The sequence below is a fragment of the Salmo salar genome, chromosome ssa07, assembly GCF_905237065.1.
Source record: "Salmo salar chromosome ssa07, Ssal_v3.1, whole genome shotgun sequence".
Classification (NCBI taxonomy): Eukaryota; Metazoa; Chordata; class Actinopteri; order Salmoniformes; family Salmonidae; genus Salmo; species Salmo salar.
In genome coordinates, this window is record NC_059448.1 from 7,466,883 (window position 1) to 7,491,326 (window position 24,444).

The 24,444-nt window shown below is 44.1% G+C and overlaps 1 protein-coding gene across 1 annotated transcript; it reads right to left on the bottom strand.

Moving 5' to 3' along the window:
• Window positions 1-129: 129 nt before the first annotated feature.
• On the bottom strand, window positions 130-23,190 carry LOC106608527 (uncharacterized). The gene is made up of 24 exons (XM_014206483.2): window positions 22,865-23,190; window positions 22,497-22,714; window positions 18,559-18,698; window positions 18,276-18,386; window positions 17,900-18,061; window positions 17,551-17,674; window positions 16,997-17,200; window positions 15,383-15,730; window positions 14,218-14,744; window positions 13,948-14,087; window positions 13,657-13,785; window positions 13,221-13,555; window positions 12,959-13,092; window positions 5,620-5,748; window positions 4,849-5,096; window positions 4,333-4,498; window positions 3,736-3,937; window positions 2,953-3,083; window positions 2,387-2,520; window positions 2,156-2,310; window positions 1,881-2,087; window positions 1,436-1,530; window positions 1,183-1,307; window positions 130-693 (listed from the first exon to the last, which is right to left on the bottom strand). The coding sequence occupies exons 2-24, from the start codon at window positions 22,515-22,517 to the stop codon at window positions 416-418; spliced, it is 4,245 nt and encodes a 1,414-aa protein (XP_014061958.2). The 5' UTR covers window positions 22,518-22,714; window positions 22,865-23,190; the 3' UTR covers window positions 130-415.
• Between the last annotated feature and the right edge of the window lie 1,254 nt (window positions 23,191-24,444).

Below are 24,444 nucleotides of genomic sequence, written 5' to 3' on the forward strand. Positions count from 1 at the left end.
TTTATGTTGTATGGCAGACGGAGGGGTAGATTGCTCTGTTTCTGCCTTGTGAGGTGCTTACCTGAGTTGGGATTTGACACACTACTTCACATTTGAGGTTATTTTATGATTTCATTTTCAACTGACCATCCTCAGGTGCAGCACTTTGATTTGCTATATAATGATCATAATATCATAATGGTATTTCATGTTTGTGAAGACATTCTACATATTCTTTGACAAACTAGTGTAATAGCATGTAACATTTATTTTATATCCATTAAAACAGTTATTGCAGATCAGAGACCAATCCTTGTCTTTTCTTATATACATTTTCAAATTCATTCTTCTACTTATCAGGTCATCCTGTTCGAAGACTGGTGTCTCAGTAAGTCAGGATATTTCCAAATACTCATATGAAGTTCCTGAACAAACTCTACTCCAGTCCTACATGTGTCTGACTGTCCTTTTCGTCTTCATCCTCGCTGCTACTGGATTCTGCGAACACGTCTTCGTCCCTGGAGCTGGTTCCCACGGCGACCCCCTGTGATTGTGACGTCAGCCTGACGGCGATGAGGGCAGGGCTGTGGCTAAGGCCCAACAGTAGGGTGCTACTGTTGTCTCCTCCAAGGGGGGTCAGACACTGGACATGGGCATCAGGGGAAAGGACAGACAGGACGTTGCAGGCCTCCAGGTCCCATAGGCTCAGCTCACCTGTGTGAATAAAACAGCATGAATTGTCACTTTACTATAACCTGTGTAGCAATACATAAACACTATATAACTCTCTCTTTCACCTGAGTGTGAACACCCTGTTCCACTATCCCTTACAGATGTGCTCATATAGTGGCGCACTTGTCAATGGAGAAGAAAGTTGTTTTCTCTTTTCAAAACTGGTTGAATGGCACCTGCAACTTACCACAAGTAGGATAAATTACACTTGTCGAGAACGACTTTCCTCCAGCCAAATGTATCTGAATTTGGAATAATTTAGTCCAGATCATTTGACTTTGAAGTGAGTTTAGATTTTTGTCTTGAGTCCTGTGCATGTTTGAAAACCATGTCCCCCCCCCCCACATCTATTTTGAGAAGAAATACTGACTTGTGCAAGGTTGCCAATATCTTTGTGCACAGAGAAACCTAATTATCTCACTTTTCTACATAGGGAAAGATAGCTGAAAATGTAAGTGATCTCTGTCCTACCTGCTAGTAGAATGGCTTTGGCTCCTCCCTCAGTGATATAAAGCTGGTTGGACCCTCCTAGCCTCAGGCTGGCATAGCCAGAGATAGTCTTGTGATTCCTCCTGAAGGGATCCCACACTTTAAGCCTAATCAGGAGAAGAGGTAAGCATGAGCTTTCTCATTGTGACAGAACATACGGGATGAGCCATATGTTTAGATACGGAACTTAATGACTGAGATGTTATGAGTTACGTGTCATTTGGAAACATATTACTTGTTACATCCGCTGACCCCAAAGGCGACTCTGCTGGCATCATCTGTGATAGCCACACAACAGACTCCTGGCTCGTTCTTCAATCTTTTCCTCACCTTCACAAGTGTAAAAAATACAATCATTTTGGGGGGGGTCAAATAATTTAGCCAGTGTACTGTAAAATAGTGTTGTCAGTGATCCCAGATGGACAACAAAGCTATTTGAATCTGGCTTTATACTGTACACTCAGAAGAAAAGGTTATATCTAGAACCCGTTGAAGAACCCTTTTTGGTTTCACGTACAACCCTTTCCACAGATGGTTAAACATGGAACTCAAAAGGGTTCTACCTAGAATAAAAAGGGTTCTACCTAGAATAAAAAGGGTTCTACCTAGAATAAAAAGGGTTCTACCTAGAATAAAAAGGGTTCTCCTATGGGGACCCTTTTCTCTAAGAGTGTACATACCGTGCCTTTCTGAAGGTCCCAGAGGGTGAGGTAGGGTATATGCTGAGCTTGGCAGTAGTTGGCCAGCACCAGGTGTCCCCCGAGGTGGGTGAGGGCGGCGGTGTGGAGGATCAGCAGGGATGTCCTGTCCTCCAGGGTGTGGAGGTGGTCCTGGGACCCCACGCTGAAAACGTTGAGGTGGTGGGAGAAATAGGAACACACCACCACCTGGTAGTGAGGGGATCAGGGGAATGAAGATACATCACATCACACACTAACAAACACACACATTTTACCTGTTGGTCCCCACTGAGAAGGTACTGGTCTATGGAGTTGTATTTCTCCCTGTCCAGACTGCGCTGCTCCTCCTTCTCCCTCTGATCCTCCTTCTCCAGCCTCCTACACTTAGCAGAGTGGCTCTCTGTCCGTCTGTCCCAGGGCATCACTAGAGCTAGAGGAAATAGTCACCAAATAGTAGTCAAATAGCTTAGCTAGATCCCCGTGCACAACTTTTCTGGTATTGTTACCTGTGGTCTCATTTGGTGGTATCTGGGACTGTCTGTCTCTGACGGTGCTGCTGGACAGGAGAGACTCTGTGTGTGATGCTTTCATCCTCCCTTTGATATACCCAGACTCCAGGTCCCACAAAATCAGATGGTTCCTGTAACTCCCAACAGTCCAAATACAACAGGTCATGATCCCTGTAACTCCCAACAGTCCAAATACAACAGGTCATGATCCCTGTAACTCCCAACAGTCCAAATACAACAGGTCATGATCCCTGTACCTCCCAACAGTCCAAATACAACAGGTCATGATCCCTGTACCTCCCAACAGTCCAAATACAACAGGTTATGGACAATGAAAAATCTATCTAGCCTTCCACATCCCAAAAGCAGTTCACATCAATGAGGCAAAACGTATTAGGGGCAACAATGAACACGACAACGTTAAGCTGTGAGACAATTAGGATGCTAAGAAGGTATTATTAATCTGTATTAACTGGCTCAGAGGGACTTTATTTGGGGTGTGGTGTTTCAGGTAGTGGACTAAGTTAGCTGGTGCTTGTTTCAAGTAACCGAATCGCTCTCACCTCGTCTCAGACAAACCCAGGAGTAGCTGTCCCTCCAGGAGCCTGTATTCGTGTTGGGGACAGGGGACAATGTAGAGACCAGACTGTCTCCTCACGTAGCTTCTCTTGATCAGGTCATAGATCAGTAGAGTCTATGGTGTCAAGTGAAACAGAAGATGAATGACTAGGCTTTAGCTCAGTGGGCTAACACAGTCTTGTTGCATGTAGGAGACACGGGCTAGAACCTATAGGCCAGGGATCATCAGCTAGATTCAGCCACAGGCCGATTTGTTTCTAGAGCGGATGGACGGGGGGCTGTAACATAATTACAAATCATTTGTAAACGGAAAATTGAAGCCCAAACAGATTTAATGTTTGACTAAAACCTAATCATTTCAAATCTTGCTTACATTTGTATGCGACCACGTGTCTCTCTATTATGAGTGGGAATACTTGGGAACAGATTTCTTAAATTAAAATCATTTGGAGCTGATTTCCTAGTGTTTTCAGTCTATTATGTCCAACAATAAAAAACAATATATATATATATATTTATTTATTTATTTTTATTTTTTTATTTATTTTTTGCTCAGAAAACTTGGGGGGCCAAATAAAACCACACACCATTTGGGAACCCTGCTATAGGCAGTCACATGCAGAGCACATATGTCACTACAAGTATGCTACGGTCAACTAATGAAGTGACTTCAAGTGTAACCATGAAGTGAAAGAACAGCGTAGATCAGAGTGGATTCAGTATGGATACCAGGCTAACTGATACATGAAGTAGGGGGAGCTGGTGACCTGGAATATGGGTGAGGGGGTGTCTGTGAAGGTGGCCGTCCCTCTGTCTGTCAGGATGTACAGCTTCAGGTCGTGGGCCAAGGCCACGTCGGTGTTGCCATAGAGACCGTGCTCCACTCTGACTGGCCGACCTGTGAACCTTGATCTGGCCAGGTTCCAGACCCGTACCGTGCCAGGCCGTAGGGACTTGCACACCGCGTAGCTGTCACCAGAAGGGAGATTAGACCCATGAAAAAGCAAGACATCAAAGCAGATGCATCTCAATAATCTAAAGTGGCTTCCTTCCTCCTTGTCTCATCTCCTTCAACTGGCAATGACGTGAAAGAGCTGGGCAGGAGGAGCAAATCCCCAGTGGGTATGTACACTTCTCATCTATGCTGTGTGAATAGAACAGTGAATACGCAGGAGATGAGAGGAGAGAGGGATAGCAATTTAGCCTATTGAGATGACATGTTTAAAGAAACCAATAACGTTTGAATATTGAAAATACCATTATCAGTACTATTTAAACAATACAGCAAATAGTACAAAGAATACTAATCCTAATATTATTGAGATAATAGTACGGTAAATAGTAGATTGTTGATAAAGACCTACCGTGGGTGTTTCCCCATGAGGATGACCTCTTCTGTGCCGTCGCTCTTCACCTTGTGGACATTGTAGGTGAGGGTCTGGTCGTTGACCCTGGAGGACAGGTCCCACAGCCTTGGGTACCTCTCCCCACTGCACACCCCCACACAGAACCGTAGTTCCAAGCACACACCTACAGACAGGGGAGGAGAGAGGACCAATAGGAAATCGTTTTCCTGAACGTAACTCAATGTCAATTTAGCATCAAAAGTAAACGGTTTGTATCTGTCAATGTTAGTCTCGGAATTCATTTGATAGGTCATGTCATGTGAATTAAATGGTTGTGTGTTTATTCACTGGGCTTTTCTTTATGAATCCATAGCAGTCTCTCCACCGTTAGACACAAACACTGCAAGATAATGCAGGATGAACTTGAAGCCTTTTCTAAACAGTCTCCGACCACCACATTCTAACCGATTTCCAATCAGTCAACCAAGAGAGCAACCAATGCCTGTAAGTCTCCACCTAACCGCTCTTACTAACCTGCAGTCAGTATCCCGGGGAAGCGGGCGATGTGTTTGTGGTCCTCTGTCTCCAGGTTCCATGTCACGACCTGCGTGATGCCGGTGCGGGGGGAGGGGCAGAAGGCCACGGCGTGCGTCCCCATCCGGTTGACAGTGACCTGGGAGATGTAGTCCTGGCTGCAGCCCAGGATGGAGCGCTGGTACTGGAAACTGGCTGTGCTGTACAGCTCAATATGAATGATCTCACTGTCCCGCTTGTAAGGGTACCTGGGAGGGATAAACATAGGCAGGTGCACTATGAATAGCAATGGTCTGTTTCTTTAATAAAACATCTAATATGATAATGTGATTATAATGCCATGATAGACTTTTCAGAAGCACTTATGACTACTCTGTTCATAAGGCATTATACACGCACATCTATAATGCCTCATGAGCTATGCATTCTGTGTTGTAATGCATAACATAGGGTTATGGTTAATGGAGGGGACGCATACTTGCACTTAAAGTAACTGTCCAGTGAAAATCTCACTTTTAAAAGTTTATATTCTGTTAACTCATACCTATAGGCCTACTCGTATGTGGCCAAAGCATAAATTATAGAAAAAAAACATCAATCTTGTATCTCAAGCAGAGATTTCCTCATGACATAACATGACATGTTGGCTCATTGCCTGAGCTGGCCAATCAGCTGTCTACTCCTATGAATATTTTGAATGACCGGTATACACCCCACACCATTCTGTTTTTGGGGTACGCCCACACCATTCTAAATATATAAAACAGATACCTGCAGAATAGCAGTAGGTACTGATTGGTCATCTCTACTGCTTGTATGGAGGCAGCACCATGCTGGGCTCTGAGGACAGACAACACAGCCCCCCCTCTGGCACTAAGCACCGCTGCCTGACCTCCAGACCTTGGAGACAGAGAGAGACAACACGAGACGCACACACATGCACACACACAGAAAGAGAGAGGGAGAGAAGCCAGAAAAAGCGAGTGAGAAAACACAGAGAGGAACCCACAGACTATTAAAGGCCCATCAACACACTGCCTTGGCTACTCAGCCAGACCCACTCAGCCAGACCCAGACTCAGCCAAATGTGCTATTTTTTTAAATGCGCCATTGTTAGCTATTTTTCCTAACAATACCAGTCCTGTGAGAACACAGCGGTAGCTTTGTAGAGTTAGTCATGACTACATATGGACCTCTGAATGGTCTTAATGTATTCTCAAGTCCTCAAATTCCTATATTGAAATACATACATTTGTAAGAATTTTGTATTTATTTAAAATACAATCCACTGACAGTATTTCTAAAATAATATTTGTAAGCACTGTAATTTAAATGTGGTCTTTCCCTGTTACAGCAACCTGCCATATATTTATTTTATTTAACCTTCATTTAACTAGGCAAGTCAGTTAAGAACAAATTATTATTTACAATGACGGCCTACCAAAAGGCAAAAGACCTCATACAGGGACAGGGATTAAAAAATATATATATATAACATATAAATATAACATATATAAATATAGGACAAAACACATATCACGACAAGAGAGACAACACAACATAAAGAGAGACAGACATAAGACAACAACATAGCAAGGCTGCAACACATGACAACACAGCATGGTATCAACACAACATGACAAAAACATGGTAGCAAACAACATGGTAGCAGCACAAAACATGGTACAAACATTATTGGGCACAGACAACAGCACAAAGGGAAAGAAGGTAGAGACAATAATACATCATGCGAAGCAGCCACAACTGTCAGTAAGAGTGTCCATGATTGAGTCTTTGAATGAAGAGATTGAGATAAAACTGTCCAGTTTGAGTGTTTGTTGCAGCTCGTTCCAGTCGCTAGCTGCAGCGAACTGAAAAGACCGAGCGACCCAGGGATGTGTGTGCTTTGGGGACCTTTAACAGAATGTGACTGGCAGAACGGGTGTTGTATGTGGAGGATGAGGGCTGCAGTAGGTATCTCAGATAGGGGGGAGTGAGGCCTAAGAGGGTTTTATAAATAAGCATCAACCAGTGGGTCTTGCGACGGGTAAACAGAGATGACCAGTTTACAGAGGAGTATAGAGTGCAGTGATGTGTCCTATAAGGAGCATTAGTGGCAAATCTGATGGCCGAATGGTAAAGAACCTCTAGCCGCTCGAGAGCACCCTTACCTGCCGATCTATAAATTATGTCTCCGTAATCTAGCATGGGTAGGATGGTCATCTGAATCAGGGTTAGTTTGGCAGCTGGGGTGAAAGAGGAGCGATTACGATAGAGGAAATCAAGTCTAGATTTAACTTTAGCCTGCAGCTTTGATATGTGCTGAGAGAAGGACAGTGTACTGTCTACCCATACTGCCAAGTACTTGTATGGAGGTGACTACCTCAAACTCTAAACCCTCAGAGGTAATAATCACACCTGTGGGGAGAGGGGCATTCTTCTTACCAAACCACATGACCTTTGTTTTGGAAGTGTTCAGAACAAGGTTAAGGGCAGAGAAAGCTTGTTGGACACAAAGAAAGCTTTGTTGTAGAGTATTTAACACAAAATCCGGGGAGGGGCCAGCTGAGTGTAAGACTGTATCATTTGCATATAAATGGATGAGAGAGCTTCCTACTGCCTGAGCTATGTTGTTTGATGTAAATTGAGAAGAGCGTTGGGCCGAGGATTGAGCCTTAGGGGACTCCCTTGGTGACAGGCAGTGGCTGAGACAGCAGATTTTCTGACTTTATACACTGCACTCTTTGAGAGAGGTAGTTAGCAAACCAGGCCAAAGACCCCTCAGAGACACCAATACTCCTTAGCCGGCCCACAAGAATGGAATGGTCTACCGTATCAAAAGCTTTGGCCAAGTCAATTAAAATAACAGCACAACATTGCTTAGAATCAAGGGTAATGGTGACATCATTGAGTACCTTTAAGGTTGCAGTGACACATCCATAACCTGAGCGGAAACCAGACTGCATACCAGAGAGAATACTATAGACATCAAGAAAGCCAGTCAGTTGATTATTGACAAGTTTTTCCAACACTTTTGATAAACAGGGCAAAATAGAAATAGGCCTATAACATTTAGGATCAGCTTGATCTCCCCCTTTAAATAAAGGACGAACTGTGGCTGCCTTCCAAGCAATGGGAACCTCCCCAGAGAGGAGACAGGATAAAAAGGTCAGAGATAGGCTTGGCGATGATAGGGGCAGCAAACTTAAAGAAGAAAGGGTCTAAACCATCTGACCCAGATGTTTTTTTGGGGTCAAGTTTCAGGAGCTCCTCTAGCACCTCGGACTCAGTGACTGCCTGCAGGGAGAAACTTTGTTGCGGGGCAGGGGAAAAAGAGGGAGAAGCATCGGGGATAGAAGGGGTGGGAGATGAGGAAATGTTGGACGGGCAAGGAGGCATGGCTGAGTCAAATAGGAATCCTGACTTAATGAAGTGGTGATTAAAGAGCTCAGCCATGTGCTCCTTGTCAGTTAATAACCACATCAACTTTAAGGGACATGGGCAGCTGTGAGGAGGAGGGTTTATTCTCCAGGTCTTTAACCATTTTCCAGAACTTCTTGAGGTTAGACCCACAGAGAGAGAACTGCTCCTTAAAGTAACTAACTTTGGCCTTCCGGATAGCCTAAGTGCACTTATTTCTCATTTGCCTGAATGAGAGCCAGTCAGCCTGAGTATGCGCATGCCGAGCCTTTCGCCAAATGAAATTCTTGAGGTGGAGTAACTTTGCAAGATCACGGTCAAACCAGGGGCTGAACCGGTTTTTAATTCTCATTTTCTTTATGGGGGCATGTTTGTTAACAATACCACTGAAAATATCAAAAAAAGAAGGTCCAAGCTGATTCTATACCATTTTATAGAGGCCAGTTCATGAAAGAAGGCTTGTTTATTTCTTTGTTTTTTAGCAAGTGAATATGACAAATCAGGACAGGTCATTTCACTGAGCAGCCATTACGAACACAGGCTGTAAAACAGTGATCACTAAGATCATTACAGAGAACACCAGACTGATACCTATCAGGATTATTTATGAGGATAACATCGAGGAGAGTAGCCTTTTCTGGGTGTTTGGAGTCATACCTTGTTTGATTGGTAACAATCTGATAAAGATTTAGGGAGTCCCATTTCTTTAGGACTTGGTCAGGTGGTCACCGAGCAGGATAAATTCAGACTTAGTGTAAGGGGCCAGGAGAGAGCTTAAGGCAGGTAGGGTACAGGCCGGTGCTGATGGAGGACGATAGCACCCAGCAACAGTCAACAAAGACTTATTTGAAAGTTTAATACTTAAAACCAGCAAATCAAATTGTTTGGGGACAGACTTGGTGGAGACAACCGAGCACTGAAGGTGTTCCTTGGTAAAGATTGCCACTCCCCCACTTTTGGAAGATCTGTCTTGCCGAAAAAGGTTATAACCAGAAAGGTTAACATCAGTGTTCAAAACACTCTTCCTTAACCACGTCTCAGTAATGACCAACACATCTGGATTGGAGCTGTGAACTGTGACAATAACTCTAGTACGAAGTCGGACCCAGGCGCAGAGAAACACAGCAGGCAGAGGTGAGGGCAAATCCAGAATGTTTACTGAAGTATTCACAGGAAAAACAGCAAAGCAAGTGCACATGAGTACAACACAAAACAAGAGACCTGAGCAACCAGCCCAGTTCCATAGAGGAACCTAAAAAGCCCTAAACCAGGTGAAACCAATAATCCCAATCAGGCTCACCTGGACACTACAAACATAAGGGTGCCCTCCAGTGGCACCCTCAGGTATAACACTCCATGATGACCTCTAACCTGTGACAGGACCCCCCTGTCTGTCCCACGGTTGGGTAAAGAAAGTTCGTAGTCAACAAAGCATGCAGGAGTCATGAGGCAAATAGCAAAATGCACAAGAAAAAAAACATACAGTTGAAGTCGGAAGTTTACATACACTTTGGTTGGAGTCATTAAAACTCGTTTTTCAACCACTCCACAAATGTCTTGTTAACAAACTATAGCTTTGGCAAGTCAGTTAGGACATCTACTTTGTGCATGACAACAAATTTTTCCAACAATTGTTTACAGACAGATTATTTCACTTATAATTCACTGTATCACAATTCCAGTATGTCAGAGGTTTACATATACTAAGTTGACTGTGCCTTTAAACAGCTTGGAAAATTCCAGAAAATGATGTCATGGCTTTAGAAGCTTCTGATAAGCTAATTGACATAATTTGAGTCAATTGGAGGTGTACCTGTGGATGTATTTCAAGGCCTACCTTCAAACTCAGTGCCTCTTTGCATCACGGGAAAATCTAAAGAAATCAGCCAAGACATCATTAAAAAAAATTGTAGACCTCCACAAGTTTCCAAACGCCTGAAGGTACCACGTTCATATGTACAAACAATAGTACGCAAGTATAAACACCATGGGACCACGCAGCCATCATACCGCTCAGGAAGGAGACGCGTTCTGTCTCCTAGAGATGAACGTACTTTGGTGCGAAAAGTGCAAATCAATCCCAGAACAACAGGAAAGGACCTTGTGAAGATGCTGGAGGAAACGGGTACAAAAGTGTCTATACTCACAGTAAAACGAGTCCTATATCGACATTACCTGAAAGGCCACTCAGCAAGGAAGAAACCCCTGCTCCTAAACCACCATAAAAAGCCAGACTAGGGTTTGCAACTGCAAACAAAGATCATACTTTTTGTAGAAATGTCCTCTGGTCTGATGAAACAAAAATAGCACTGTTTGGCCATAATGACCATCGTTATGTTTGGAGGAAAAAGGGGGATGCTTGCATGCCGAAGCACACCATCCCAACCGTGAAGCACAGGGGTGGCAGCATCATGTTGTGGGGGTGCTCTGCTGCAGGAGGGACTGGTGCACTTCACAAAATAGATGGCATCATGAGGCAGGAAAATTATGTGGATATATTGAAGCAACATCTCAAGACATCAGTCAGGAAGTTAAAGCTTGGTCGCAAATGGGTCTTCCAAATGGCCAAGGACCCCAAGCATACTTCCAAAGTTGTGGCAAAATGGCTTAAGGACAACAAAGTCAAGGTATTGGAGTGGCCATCACAAAGCCCTGACCTCAATCCTATAGAAAATAGAAAAAGCGTGTGCGAGCAAGGAGGCCTACATACCTGACTGTTACACCAGCTCTTTCAGGAGGAATGGGCCAAAATTCACCCAACTTATTGTGGGAAGCTTGTGGAAGGCTACCCGAAACATTTGACCCAAGTTAAACAATTTAAAGGCAACTTCTGACCCACTGGGAATACAAAAATAAAAGCTGAAAGAAATAATTCTCTCTACTATTATTCTGACATTTCATATTCTTAAAATAAAGTGGTGATCCTAACTGACCCAAAACAGGGAATTTTTACTTGGATTAAATGTCAGGAATTGTGAAAAACTGAATATAAATGTATTTGGCTAAGGTGTATGTAAACTTCCGACTTGAACTGTATATAACGACATGGGGCTAGCAAATTGTAAGTTCAGAGTCACTCGCCCCAACAGATGGTGAACAGATCGCCAGGTGGAATCCAAGCAGCAGTGCAGCAGGCTATATAGATGGTAATCACCAGAAACCGAAGCCCAATTTATTATACTGTAACCATCCACAGACAGCTTGTATTACTAACTACCTCAACGACCATATTTGTCATTCCTTTAACATCTACACCACTCAGGTGTGAGAGGATGGATTCCACCAGCCAATCACATTATCCACGACATCCTCCTCCATCCTCCCATTTAATCAAGTCATGAAATAAGATTAAGATTTAACACTTGCTGGAAAATGTATCGTTTCATGTGTCATGTACACATATCCTGATGTCCAACGTTATCCGTCTATTCGACAGGGGCTTATGTGTGAAAAGGTTCTCTAACATACCGGATTACATTTTAATAGGCACCTGAGAAGTAGTCTGTTTGAATAATTCAACGGTGTTTTCAAACCGCACCGGTGAAATCTGTCAAGGTACTACGCTCGCCTGATTTCACAGCGTGTTAACAATGAGGGCATGTGATATTATTTAAGAGCCAGAGCAGGAGAAGTGACACCTGTCACTAATTGATTATTAGTCTATGGCACTAAGAGACAATCACCATTAGCCCCAACGCAAAAGAACCAAAAAACAAATAAGAAAGACCGAAAGCAAACAAAATATCATGAATAATGTGACAAAAAAAACTAAATATTGTTTACTCTATCGACCATGGATTTTTTTTCAATATTCAAGGTTGCGTGTAAAACACTGAGTGTCAATGTCCTTGAATCTCCCTATGTGTATAATTGGTTTGTTTAGTGTTTAGTTTTTTGTGTGGACCAGTTACAGACTAGCTGTTGTTACGGACTAGGGACTAGCTGTTGTTACAGACTAGCTGTTGTTACGGACTAGCTGTTGTTACAGACTAGCTGTTGTTACAGACTAGCTGTTGTTACGGACTAGCTGTTGTTACGGACCAGCTGTTGTTACGGACCAGCTGTTGTTACGGACCAGCTGTTGTTACGGACCAGCTGTTGTTACGGACCAGCTGTTGTTACGGACTAGCTGTTGTTACTGTTGTTACGGACTAGCTGTTGTTACGGACTAGCTGTTGTTACGGACCAGCTGTTGTTACGGACCAGCTGTTGTTACGGACCAGCTGTTGTTACGGACCAGCTGTTGTTACAGACTAGCTGTTGTTACAGACTAGCTGTTGTTACGGACCAGCTGTTGTTACGGACTAGGGACTAGCTGTTGTTACGGACCAGCTGTTGTTACGGACTAGGGACTAGCTGTTGTTACGGACTAGGGACTAGCTGTTGTTACGGACTAGCTGTTGTTACAGACTAGCTGTTGTTACGGACTAGGGACTAGCTGTTGTTACGGACTAGCTGTTGTTACGGACTAGCTGTTGTTACGGACTAGCTGTTGTTACGGACTAGCTGTTGTTACGGACTAGCTGTTGTTACGGACTAGCTGTTGTTACGGACTAGCTGTTGTTACGGACTAGCTGTTGTTACGGACTAGCTGTTGTTACAGACTAGCTGTTGTTACGGACTAGCTGTTGTTACAGACTAGCTGTTGTTACAGACTATCAGGGATCTGAATCAAGGACTAAACTCTGACCTGTAGGCGAAAAGGACATAGTCTTTGATGGAGTTGTGGGAGACCAGTACGGAATGGTCTTTATGGATGGGGTCACAGTCCAGGGTAATGTTGACACAGCACAGTAGAGAGCAGGACGAGACCAGGTCGAACACCTGAGAGGTCACAGAGAGGTCAATCAATCACCACGGTAACAAATATCCAATGTCAAGGCACTGAACATAAACAATTAGCGTTTATGTTGCTTATGCTGATGTGATAATATATTGGACTATTGCAATACCTTCACCAGGTGACTTCCATCATAGAAGGCTACCAGCAGCTGTCCGTCACAGGCGGTGGTTACCACAGGAACGTCCAAAGAGTCACTCTCGGAGTAGATCACTTTCCCAGAATCCACCTCTCTGACCTGCAGATTCTGTCCCATGCGAACCACCAGGACCCTGTCCTCCAGACAGAGAGTGAGGGAGTCGCCCACCACGCCCCCCAACCCCTCCAGAGTCCTCACGGCGTGCCCCAGCTCCAGGTCCCACACCTTCAGGGTGCCGTCCCCATCGCAGGTGGCTGCCACCAGACCCCTCTGTCCCCTGGTCAGGGCCGTTACTATGGACGTGTGGCCTGGAGCAGAGCCAGGGGAAAAGGCATTTATCATGCCATTTACCTAGAATGGCATAGGATAACATAACAACCATGTCTTAATGTTTGTGATAGTTCTTTACCTGCCAGCAGGGTGTGTGGGATCTCTCCTGGGGGCACCAGAAAGCTGTAGGAGGGCACCAGGACTGGCAGAGAGGAACGGGCACACTGGGCCAGCAGGGCATGCAGGTAGCTAAACTTCTGTGGGTCACCTGGTATGAACACAATACACTGACAGAGAGCAGGCCATACAGCTGGAACCTCGTATCGAAGCTTTTTTTAAATTGTGTTGGAGGTACTTCAAACTCATCCATTTCAGACGTTGAGATGCCACTTTATCCATCAGTGACAATTGTAAGGGAGGTGAAGTGTACCTGGAGCCACGGGGAGGTCTTCAGCAACTATCTGTCCCAGACGGCCCATAACCTGGGAGGCCAGCTGGCAGGGGTCCTGGAGCAGCACGGTCCTGGAGAGCTCCAGAGTAGCAGCCAACACCTCCATATCTACCGACTCCCTGGGGGGGGGAGCGAGGGGAATGGAAGGTGAGATTAGAGCGGAACAAAGAGAGAGAGGACACACATCACTTATCTCAAACATACAGAATCAAACAGCAACTCAAAAGAAGTATCTAACAGAGAACCTACTTCTCTGGCAGCACGACGCCCTTCAGGTCCTCTTGTATATGGAGCACAGACAGACCCCAGGCCTTGTGCAGCAGGAACTCATAGTTAAACACACACTCAGACAGGAAGGCCTGTATCTGGCCTGACCGAACCAGGTGGTAGGGCAGGCCATGGAGCTTTCTGAGGTTAAACACATAACTTTTCGTCGAGCCCTCCTCCAGTGTCCACGCCAGCGGCTGAAATATGTTTCTGTGTTGGCTATCCGTACCCCGGAAGTAGTCTGCATAGTGTGCGTGTAGAAGCATGCGGGAATCGTCCGTTTTGAGGTATCGTTTCACACACACCCTACCCAGCTCGGAGTGGGTCCAGCGGTAGACCCACGTCCCGTCTGTCTCCGCCTCCGTCAGGTGACTCCCAAGGTCTCGTCTCAGCCGCGCCCACAGCACGCACGGCACCCTGGGAAGGCTGGAGGAGGAAGTGGAGGATGAATGGGAGAGCGATACTTCCTGTAGAACCTTCTCATCTCTCCCCAGCAGATCCAGTAGTTCCTAATGATCATAATAATAATAACGATAATAATAACAACAATAATAACAATAACAACAAAAACAATAACTACAATTATAAAAATAATAATAACAACAATAATAATAACAATAACAACAATAACAATAATAAAACCTACAATAATAATAACAATAATAACAATAATCATAATTACAATAATAACTAATAATAATAACTATAATAATAATAATAACTATAAAACTATAATAATAACAAATATAATAATAACTATAATAAAAAAATATATAATAATAACAATTATAATATCAAAAATAATAATACTAACAATAACAATAACTGTAATAATAACTATAATAATAATAACTATAATAATAACTCTAATAATAGCAATAATAACAACAATAATAATAACTATAATAATAGCAATAATAACAACAATAATAATAACTATAATAATAACAACAATAATAGTATATGAAGAATAGAATAGCTTTATTTTTCTCAAGAGAATTTTCCGATTTGAAATTCAAATGCCAGTACATGAGGTACAATTCAAGACAATGTCCAGCTGTGTGATTGGTCTGGCTCTCTATTTCTGTTGTTATTCCATGTGCTCACAGCTCTTTACATTCTCCTTCACTACCAATGTTTCACCCACCTCTTCCGTGGCGCCCCCTCTGGAGAGTGATATAACCGCGGCGGCCCGTCTCACCAGCTGCTCCCCGTGGGCCCTCTCCAAGCAAGCCAGCAGGCCTACGTAGAGCCCTCCCAGGTCGGGTGGGAGGCTTAGGCTGCCCTGGGGGGAGAAGGAGCTCCAGAGGACGGACTCAGCATAGACAGCTTCCAGGTAGAGAGGGGAGGGACAGGAAAGGCAGGCCTGGAGGAGAAGCTGCCACTGCCAGTCCTGGAGCCTGCGGTGGTCAGTCTGGAGTTGATGTTCTAGAGCCTTAGTGATGTCATCAGGACTGAGGGGTGGTAGGGACAGGACAGTGGGCTGGGCTGACTTCTGGATAGGGAGGGAAAAACCGGAGAATTTCATAATCAGTTTGATACTAGCATAATGACAGAGGGTTTTAGATAGAACATGTACCTGAATGGTACCTGTCAGGATGTCTCACATACAGTAACTTAGCAACACGCAGGCCACACACACCTGAGGATCTCGCCTTTTCAACCATCTATTTCCTGTGTTTGAGGGGTGCAAATTCACTTGTCACTTAAATCTCGCTGGATTGATTGTTTTCATTTTACTCTGGCGACTCTTCCCACTCTTGCTTGTGCCATTTGTTTTTTCCCGTTAATGTAACGACCACGGAAACGTTTGTATTGACCAATCAAACACACCCCGGTTGTGGCCCGAAATGGACTCAATGGAATACGATGGTTTTCCGTTGCATCTATGAGAACGCCAACGCTCGGTCTGGGATTTAACGTCTCGATACTTACATCACAAGAAATAGAAGATAGATATCTTTATTTAGGTGGGTGTTGATTTTTTTTTTACAATTAAAAAAAGTTTTTTAATACAGTTGAAATGTTTACAAATTAGATGCACTGAAATGAAAGCATTTTTTCGCAAAGGAACACACAGATTATAGTGATATTATGTTTGCTCTCACAAACAATGTAAAGTATGTACATATACTGTAGGTGTAATCTATTTTAAATTGCGTGGGTATTCTTCTCTTGACACACTTGTTGAATTATGCAAGAGAACGTGACAACTACAGTCATGAATCATTAATGAGGCAGTCTAGACTGCGCAGTTTATGATTACAGATAGACCCTAGACAAAGGAAGTTTTTGGCGGTTGAAGCCCTGTTCCACCCCTTTATGTTAATGTATTCATTTATGCAAATACACCCAGTGAAGATGAGGCACAGATTATTTTTCCTAGTATTTAAAAAAAATACTTGATATACAAAAATAGTATATATACACGGGTGCTTTATAAGAAAATAAATGTGACATTTTACAATAAATTGAATATCTGAATTCCCACCAAAATGCCAGAATTTTGCCATTATTTGTCCATGCCAATACAATGTTTATGTGAAATAAATGATGAATTTAAACAATTCTAAATATTTTGAGTATTTTCATCCTTTGTCCAACTGTTGCATTTATCAGAATTCTATTTGAAACATTTTAACGACCGTTGCCACAGTAACAGCGTTCCTCCAGATTACAAAGTGACAAGAGATAAGGTGGGCAGCCTCAGCAATGGTAGGATAAACACTGTTGTACAGTATCTTTGTCAACCGGTCCTGACCTGCAGGGTGTGGGCGCAGGCAGAGTCTGTGGTGGCAGACAGGATGAGGTGGACGTGTGGGGGGAGAAGTGTAGACAGCCAGGAAACGTCTGCTCCGTGCTCCTCAGAAAGAGCATCTATCCCGTCCAGCACAAGGATTACGGGTCTGTCCGGTCTCACCTGACCCAGCAGTGAGTGGAACTCATTCATCAACTGAGGGAGACCCTGGGTTGAATGGACACAGAATGATATTGGTCATTTAATGTTTGTATTCAATGTATTTTCATGTTTGTACCTATTTTTGGTCTATGGACATAACTTTTGTGGTATATGATGACAAAATGTGGTTTTGGGGTGAAGTATCCCTTTACAGCTGACCAATATGAGCATTTTACCTTATCTATTCTATCAAGACAGCATTCATACTCTTCTATATGGGAATTGCATTGGTTGGAATAAGATGACAGATACGTATATGTCAGAGGTAGCTACCTCAGAGAGTTCAGTGTGATGGCTGTAGTTCTCAGCCAGCTGAATAAGATGATAGATACTGTATGTATGTGTCAGGTAGCTACCTCAGAGAGTTCAGTGTGATGGCTGTAGGTCTCAGCCAGCTGAACACACAGGTTCTGGAGAACCAGACGCACATTCCTGCTCTCGCCCGTCAGGCCCACGAAACACACCAGCACCTTCAGAGCTCTGAGAGGGAGAACATGCAAGTCCAGTTTGTGAGCACTACAGAGTCCTTCATATACACTCGGTCACAGGAATAGTATGGTTTGCTTATCACCAAGCAGTATGGATTCCAGAGAGCACTTCAATTCTTGACTTAGGATCATATCGTATTCTTAAACTGAAATAAGTGCATAATACCTTAACATTTTTACAAACATTTCCCATTGATGTCATGGAGCCACCCCTCACCCAGTAATCCAGGAGGGGGCGAGGTGTGCCAGTCTGGCCATGGTGGTGCTTTTGCCCCAGCCAGGGGGACCCAGGAGGAGGATAGGCCTGAGAGAAGACCCCTCCTCCACAGCCCTCCTCATCTCAACCAGGAAGCCATCTCTCAACACATGGTGCTTTTCCCTGGAGAGAGACTAGTCATGATGACATCAAACCACTTTGAAGCTAGCCTGGTTTGAGATCTGTTTGTGCTCTCTTGCCAGCTCGTACGGTGCAATATTTGGCATGACAATTGACCATAGGAGTTGGCACATACATACAGTATCTGAAACCAGGCTACTTAGAGAAGCATGCAGGTGGCCATTTTATATTGAAGAAAACCAAAGCAGAGACTTACAGAGTGTGTCCATGGTTAACATGGCGATGGATCTCCTCCTGTATCCTCATTCTAGATGCTTCTCTCCTTCTGATGTCAAAGGAGCCTTTGGCTTTGTTCCCCTTCATGACTCTGGAGTAGGGGGACAGCTCAACTCAACATTTATGCCATCAGTTAACTGTTACGCAATAATATTTGAGGGCCAACATAATGACAGATATACATGTTAGCGTGTGATAAACATGTCATATAGTTCCAATATACTTTATTACATGTGTTATGCATTTATTTATTTCTCTCTCACTTGTTCAGAGAGTTGATGACAGTCCTCTGGAAGTGAGAGGAGATGTGTTCTGTGTAGAACTGTTGGGATCGGTTGTGTTTGGGGTTCAGGCCCTTCCTTCCCCAGTCCACGTTACGCTCATAGATGTTGGTGTGGCGCAACTTAATGAGGGAAGAAAGGGCAATGTGTCAGTGGAGGCTCCTCGAAGGAGGAAGGGGAGTACCATCTTCCTTAGTGAATAAAATAAAAATTGTGAAACATTTTCAAAGTTATGCTTTTTAGATAAAACTATACTAAGTAAATTCACGTCACCAAATAATTGAATAAAACACACTGTTTTGCATATAAAAGTCTACAGTAGCACCATGGTGTAGCTGGAGGACAGCTAGCTTCCGTCCTCCTCTGGGTACATTGACTTCAATACAAAACCTAGGAGGTTGATGGTTCTCGCCTCTTTCCATAGACTTACACAGTAATTATGACAACTTCAGGAGGACGTCCTCTAACCTATCAGAGATCTTACAGCATGAACTGGCATGCTGTCCACCCAATCAAAGGATCAGAGAATGAATCTAGTACTGAAAGCATAAGCTACAGATAGCTAGCACTGCAGTGCATAACATTTGGTGAGTAGTTGACTCAAAGAGAGAAAGACAATAGTTGAACAGTTTTGAACAAATTATTTATTCAAAAATGAATAAGAAGCAAGAGAGGGAGAGAGAGAGAGCAAGAGAGAGCTAGCTATAGCGAGTGAATGTAGCTAGCTAGTTTAGCCTATGCAAACACCAAGCTCAAACAGAGAAGGATGCTATGTTAGCTAACTGGCTATGGTTATCCAATACTGTAACTCTTCCAAGTCAAGGTAAGCTTTTGGTTTCTATTAATTTATTGCCACTGGGGCCTGCCGGTGTAACTGCTAAACTGTTTGCTGACTGTACAATGTACTGCGTGATTGTAGCGGGTTTACTAACGCGTTAGTTCTAGTAGTTTTGTTGACAATGATGTTAATATGGTGACAACGATGTAGGCTTTGTGTAGCGGTTTGGCTTGGAAAGTTTTTTTCTCGCCTGGTCACAGACAGCTGATGTGTTGTGCACTGAAGTCCACAAGCAAAGGGAAAAGTTGAGAGGAGGAGAGCGTGTAGATGCGAGAAGGAATACAACGAGCAAAGTGATCATGCGGTTTGTATGTGGCTGCTATGAAAGTGAAGTGTGTTTGCGTGTAATCAGGGGTGTACTCATTGCCCCGATTATGTTGAAAAGAGTTTCTTAAACAGAAGCAAACGTAACGAAGCGGGGATAAATGTACCTGAATTTGTCCAATAGAAACTCTTGTTTGCAACTGTTGGACTAATGATTACACACTAGATCAGCTAGAAGCAGGCAACTGTGTGCAAGGCGGTATTAAATGTGTCACTGTCGGCCTCCTTGATTACTCAAATGTTTCTCTCGACCTGAGCTGTGCACCTATGTTGTAAACTTTAATTCGTAGGCTAGGTTATAGCAACCTCCTGATGGGTACAGGGACAATTAGAGTATCATGTAGTAGCCTAAACCTGTTACATTGAACTGGTTGAATGGAAGATGAATGACAATCACCCAATATGCTGTAATAGAAATGTGCATCCTGTAGCACAAACTCCAAAAAGTTCTGGGACACTGTAAAGTCTATGGAGAATAAGAGTACCTCCTCCCAGCTGCCCACTGCACTGAGGCTAGGAAACACTGTCACCACCGATAAATCAACGACAATCGAGAATTTCAATAAGCATTTTTCTACGGCTGGCCATGCTTTCCACCTGGCTACCCCAACCCCAGTCAACAGCTCTGCACCCCCCACAACTTGCCCAAGCCTCCCCCATTTCTCCTTCACCCAAATCCAGATAGCTGATGTTCTGAAAGAGCTGCAAAATCTGGACCCCTACAAATCAGCTGGGCTAGAAAATCAGGACCATCTCCTTCTAAAATGATCCGCCGCAATTGTTACTTGCCTGTTCAACCTCTCTTTCGTATCATCTGAGATCCCTAAAGATTGGAAAGCTGCCGCGGTCATCCCCCTCGTCAAAATGGGGAGACACTCTAGACCCAAACTGTTACATACCTATATCTATCCTACCCTGCCTTTCTAAAGTCTTCGAAAGCCAAGTTAACAAACAGATCACCGATCATTTCGAATCCAACCGTACCTTCTCCGCTATGCAATCTGGTTTCCGAGCTGGTCATGGGTGCAACCTCAGCCTCGCTCAAGGTCCTAAACGATATCATAACCGCCATCGATAAAAGACAATACTGTGCAGCTGTATTCATCGACCTGGACAAGGCTTTCGACTCTGTCAATCACCACATTCTTATTGGCAGACTCAACAGCCTTGGTTTCTCAAATGACTGCCTCGCCTGGTTCACCAACTACTTCTCTGACAGAGTTCAGTCTGTCAAATCCGAGGGCCTGTTGTCCGGACCTCTGGCAGTCTCTATGGGGTGCCACAAGGTTAAATTCTCGTGCCGACTCTTTTCTCTGTATACATCAATGATGTCGCTCTTGCTGTTGGTGATTCTCTGATCCACCTCTATGCAAACGACACCATTCCGTATACTTCTGGCCCTTCTGTGGACACTGTGTTAACTAACCTCCAGACGAGCTTCAATGCCATACAACACTCCTTCCGTGGCCTCCAACTGCTCTTAAATGCAAGTAAAACTAAATGCATGTTCTTCAAACGATCGCTGCCCGTACCCAACCGCCTGTCTAGCATCACTACTCTGGACGGTTCTGACTTAGAATATGTGGACAACTACAAATACCTAGCTGTCTGGTTAGGCTGTAAACTCTCCTTCCAGACTCACATTAAGCATCTCCAATCCAAAATTAAATCTAGAATCAGCTTCCTATTTCGAAACAAAGCATCTTTCACTCATGCTGCCAAACATACCCTCGTAAAACTGACTATCCTACCGATCCTTGACTTCGGCGATGTCATTTACAAAATAGCCTCCAACACTCTGCTCTGCAAATTGGATGCAGTCTATCACAGTGCCATCCGTTTTGTCACCAAAGCCCCATATACTACCCACCACTGCGACCTGTACGCTCTCGTTGGCTGGCCCTCGCTTCATATTCATCGCCAAACTCACTGGCTCCAGGTCATCTATAAGTCTTTGCTAGGTAAAGCCCCACCTTATCTCAGCTCACTGGTCACCATAGCAACACCCAGCCGTAGCACGCGCACCAGCAGGTATATTTCACTGGCTATCCCCAAAGCCAACGCCTTCTTTGGCTGCCTTTCCTTCCAGTTCTCTGCTGCCAATGACTGGAACGAATTGCAAAAATCACTGAAGCTGGAGACTCATATCTCCCTCACTAGCTTTAAGCATCAGCTGTCAGAGCAGCTTACCGATCACTGCACCTGTACACAGCCCATCTGTAAATAGCCCAGCCAACTACCTCATCCCCATATTGTTCTTTCTTTTTTTCACCTTTGAACCCCAGTATCTCTACTTGCACATTCACATTCTGTACATCTATCATTCCAGTGATTAATTGCTATATTGTAATTATTTCGCCACTATGGCCTATTTATTGCCTTACCTCCTTAATCTTACTACATTTGCACATGCTGTATATAGATTTTTCTATTGTGTTATTGACTGTACGTTTGTTTCTCCCATGTGTAAATCTGTGTTGTTTGTGTCGCACTGCTTTGCTTTATCTTGGCCAGGTCGCAGTTCTAAATGAGAACTTGTTCTCAACTGGCCTACCTGGTTAAATACAGGTGAAATAAATAAAACATTGAAATAAGGCCATGCTCATAAAAACAATTATCGTCTTCCTTCATCTTAAACGGCACCGACCGCCACTGCAATGTAGATATCGATGAGCAGTGTTACTCTGTGAAAGTATGGAACAAAATGAATGCTTTCATTCTGTCTCCTTTATGCTCCCACACACACACACACCCTTACCTTTTTGTGAACGCGATCCATGAAGCCCTGGTGTGCTGCATTCAGGGTGTGGTTGACCTGCGGTCGACCTCTCAGCAGGTCGATGTAGTGGGCAGCGTGTTCGTTCCTCAGGCTGTAGTGGAGGTCAGGGATGACCCTCTTATAGCAGTGGCAGTGTTCCTCTGGAGGGGACTTGGCTCCTAGTGCCTGGAGGCCCTGCTCTACCTCCCAGTCTAGAACTGGGTGGGGAGCAAACCAACATGGCTAAACGCAATGTAGACTACTTCCTGTACACTACTGTAAGAGGGAAATAACCTGATCCACCACTAAGGTGAAAGGACAATAATGATGACAATAATAACGACCCCCCCATACACCCCCTTACAAACCTGTCCTGAGGAGGTGAGATGTCCCCTCCTCTCCCAGAGCCTCTGTCCCACTCCTCTGTATCACCCCCCACAGGTGCAAGCATGTAGCTTGCCACGCCTTCCTCGCCTGCCTCCTGCGCTGCCCATCTCTACTCAGGAAGTCAGGCTGTTGGGTGCTACCAACACATACAGGAACTAGGTCATTTCAAGATGATTGACTAAGGAGACCTAACGTCAATCCAATATGGTGAAGGGATTTAAGACACTTGTGAATGGAATGGAAAAAGCTGAGAGGGAGGGTTGTTGTACTGTGAGAGCTCAATTTCCTTACGGTTTGTCTGGCTAATTTTAACTACCCTCAAACAATCCTTTTCATAACAATACATGGCCTAGGGGCAAGAGCCATGGAAACCAAACAAAGTATTTCATATGACAGTTGGGTTTAGATTGCCAATGGTTGTTGGTAACTAGTTTAGCAAGTTACACAAGCTTCAAATAAGAAACTATACTAGTGGTCCCTGTGTTGGTCATTTCAACAATCCCTAAAACAAACAGTAGCAAACAGTAGCATACTATGCAACTATGCAACAAACTCACAAAAAAGCAAAAAAGTGCTTTACAAAATACAAATAAAAGTTGACATCAATGTATCATGGCCAAACGTGACATTCTCTCAGACTTTGAACTCAGGCATAGCAATAAGAGCAACAGTGTAATTGTATATCAGTGTTACCTAGCTAGCTACTTAGTTGTCTTTGTCATAGCTTGATAATTGTTAGCTAGCCAGCCATCGAGGTTAGCTAGCCAGCTATTTCCGTCCCCCGCGACGCCATTTTTCCTAACCCAGCCAACTATTACCGACGAGCAGCATTGTTGAAACTAAATACACTACAAGGAACGTCTTGATTAGTGTTATGTTAGCTAGCTAGCTACAAAGTTGCTTTGTATCATGACAAGGTGTAGTACTGAAACTACCGAGGTTACCTAGCCAGCTACACGTTCAAAGTCAACAACGCAGCCACTGCTAGCTAGCCTACTCCACCAGCCAGCAGTACTGTATCATTTTAGTCAATAAGATTTTTGCAACGTAAGCTTAACTTCCTGAACATTCGAGACGTGTAGTCCACTTGTCATTCCAATCTCCTTTGCATTAGCGTAGCCTCTTCTGTAGCTTGTCTACTATGTGTCTGTCTATCCCTGTTCTCTCTCCTCTGCACAGGCCATACAAACGCTCCACACAGCGTGGCCGCTGCCACTCTAACCTGGTGGTCCCAGCGCGCACGACCCACGTGGAGTTCCAGGTCTCCGGCAGCCTCTGGAACTGCCGGTCTGCGGCCAACAAGGCTGAGTTCATCTCAGCCTATGCTACCCTCCAGTCCCTAGACTTCCTGGCGCTGACGGAAACATGGATTACCACAGATAACACTGCTACTCCTACTGCTCTCTCCTCGTCTGACTACGTGTTCTCGCATACCCCTAGAGCATCGAGCCAGCGGGGTGGTGGCACTGGAATCCTCATCTCTCCCAAGTGTACATTCTCTCTTTCTCCCCTGACCCATCTGTCTATCTCCTCATTTGAATTCCATGCTGTCACAGTTACC

What these genes read in the sequence shown, in the direction of transcription:
- LOC106608527 (XM_014206483.2), bottom strand. Translation starts at nt 22,517, where the DNA reads ATGGATCGCGTTCACAAAAAG. An exon ending in ATGGAAGTCACCTGGTGAAG is followed by an intron (nt 13,093 to 13,220) that starts GTATTGCAATAG and finishes GTGACCTCTCAG; the next exon opens with GTGTTCGACCTGGTCTCGTC. An exon ending in CTCATGGGGAAACACCCACG is followed by an intron (nt 3,938 to 4,332) that starts GTAGGTCTTTAT and finishes TTCTGGTGACAG; the next exon opens with CTACGCGGTGTGCAAGTCCC.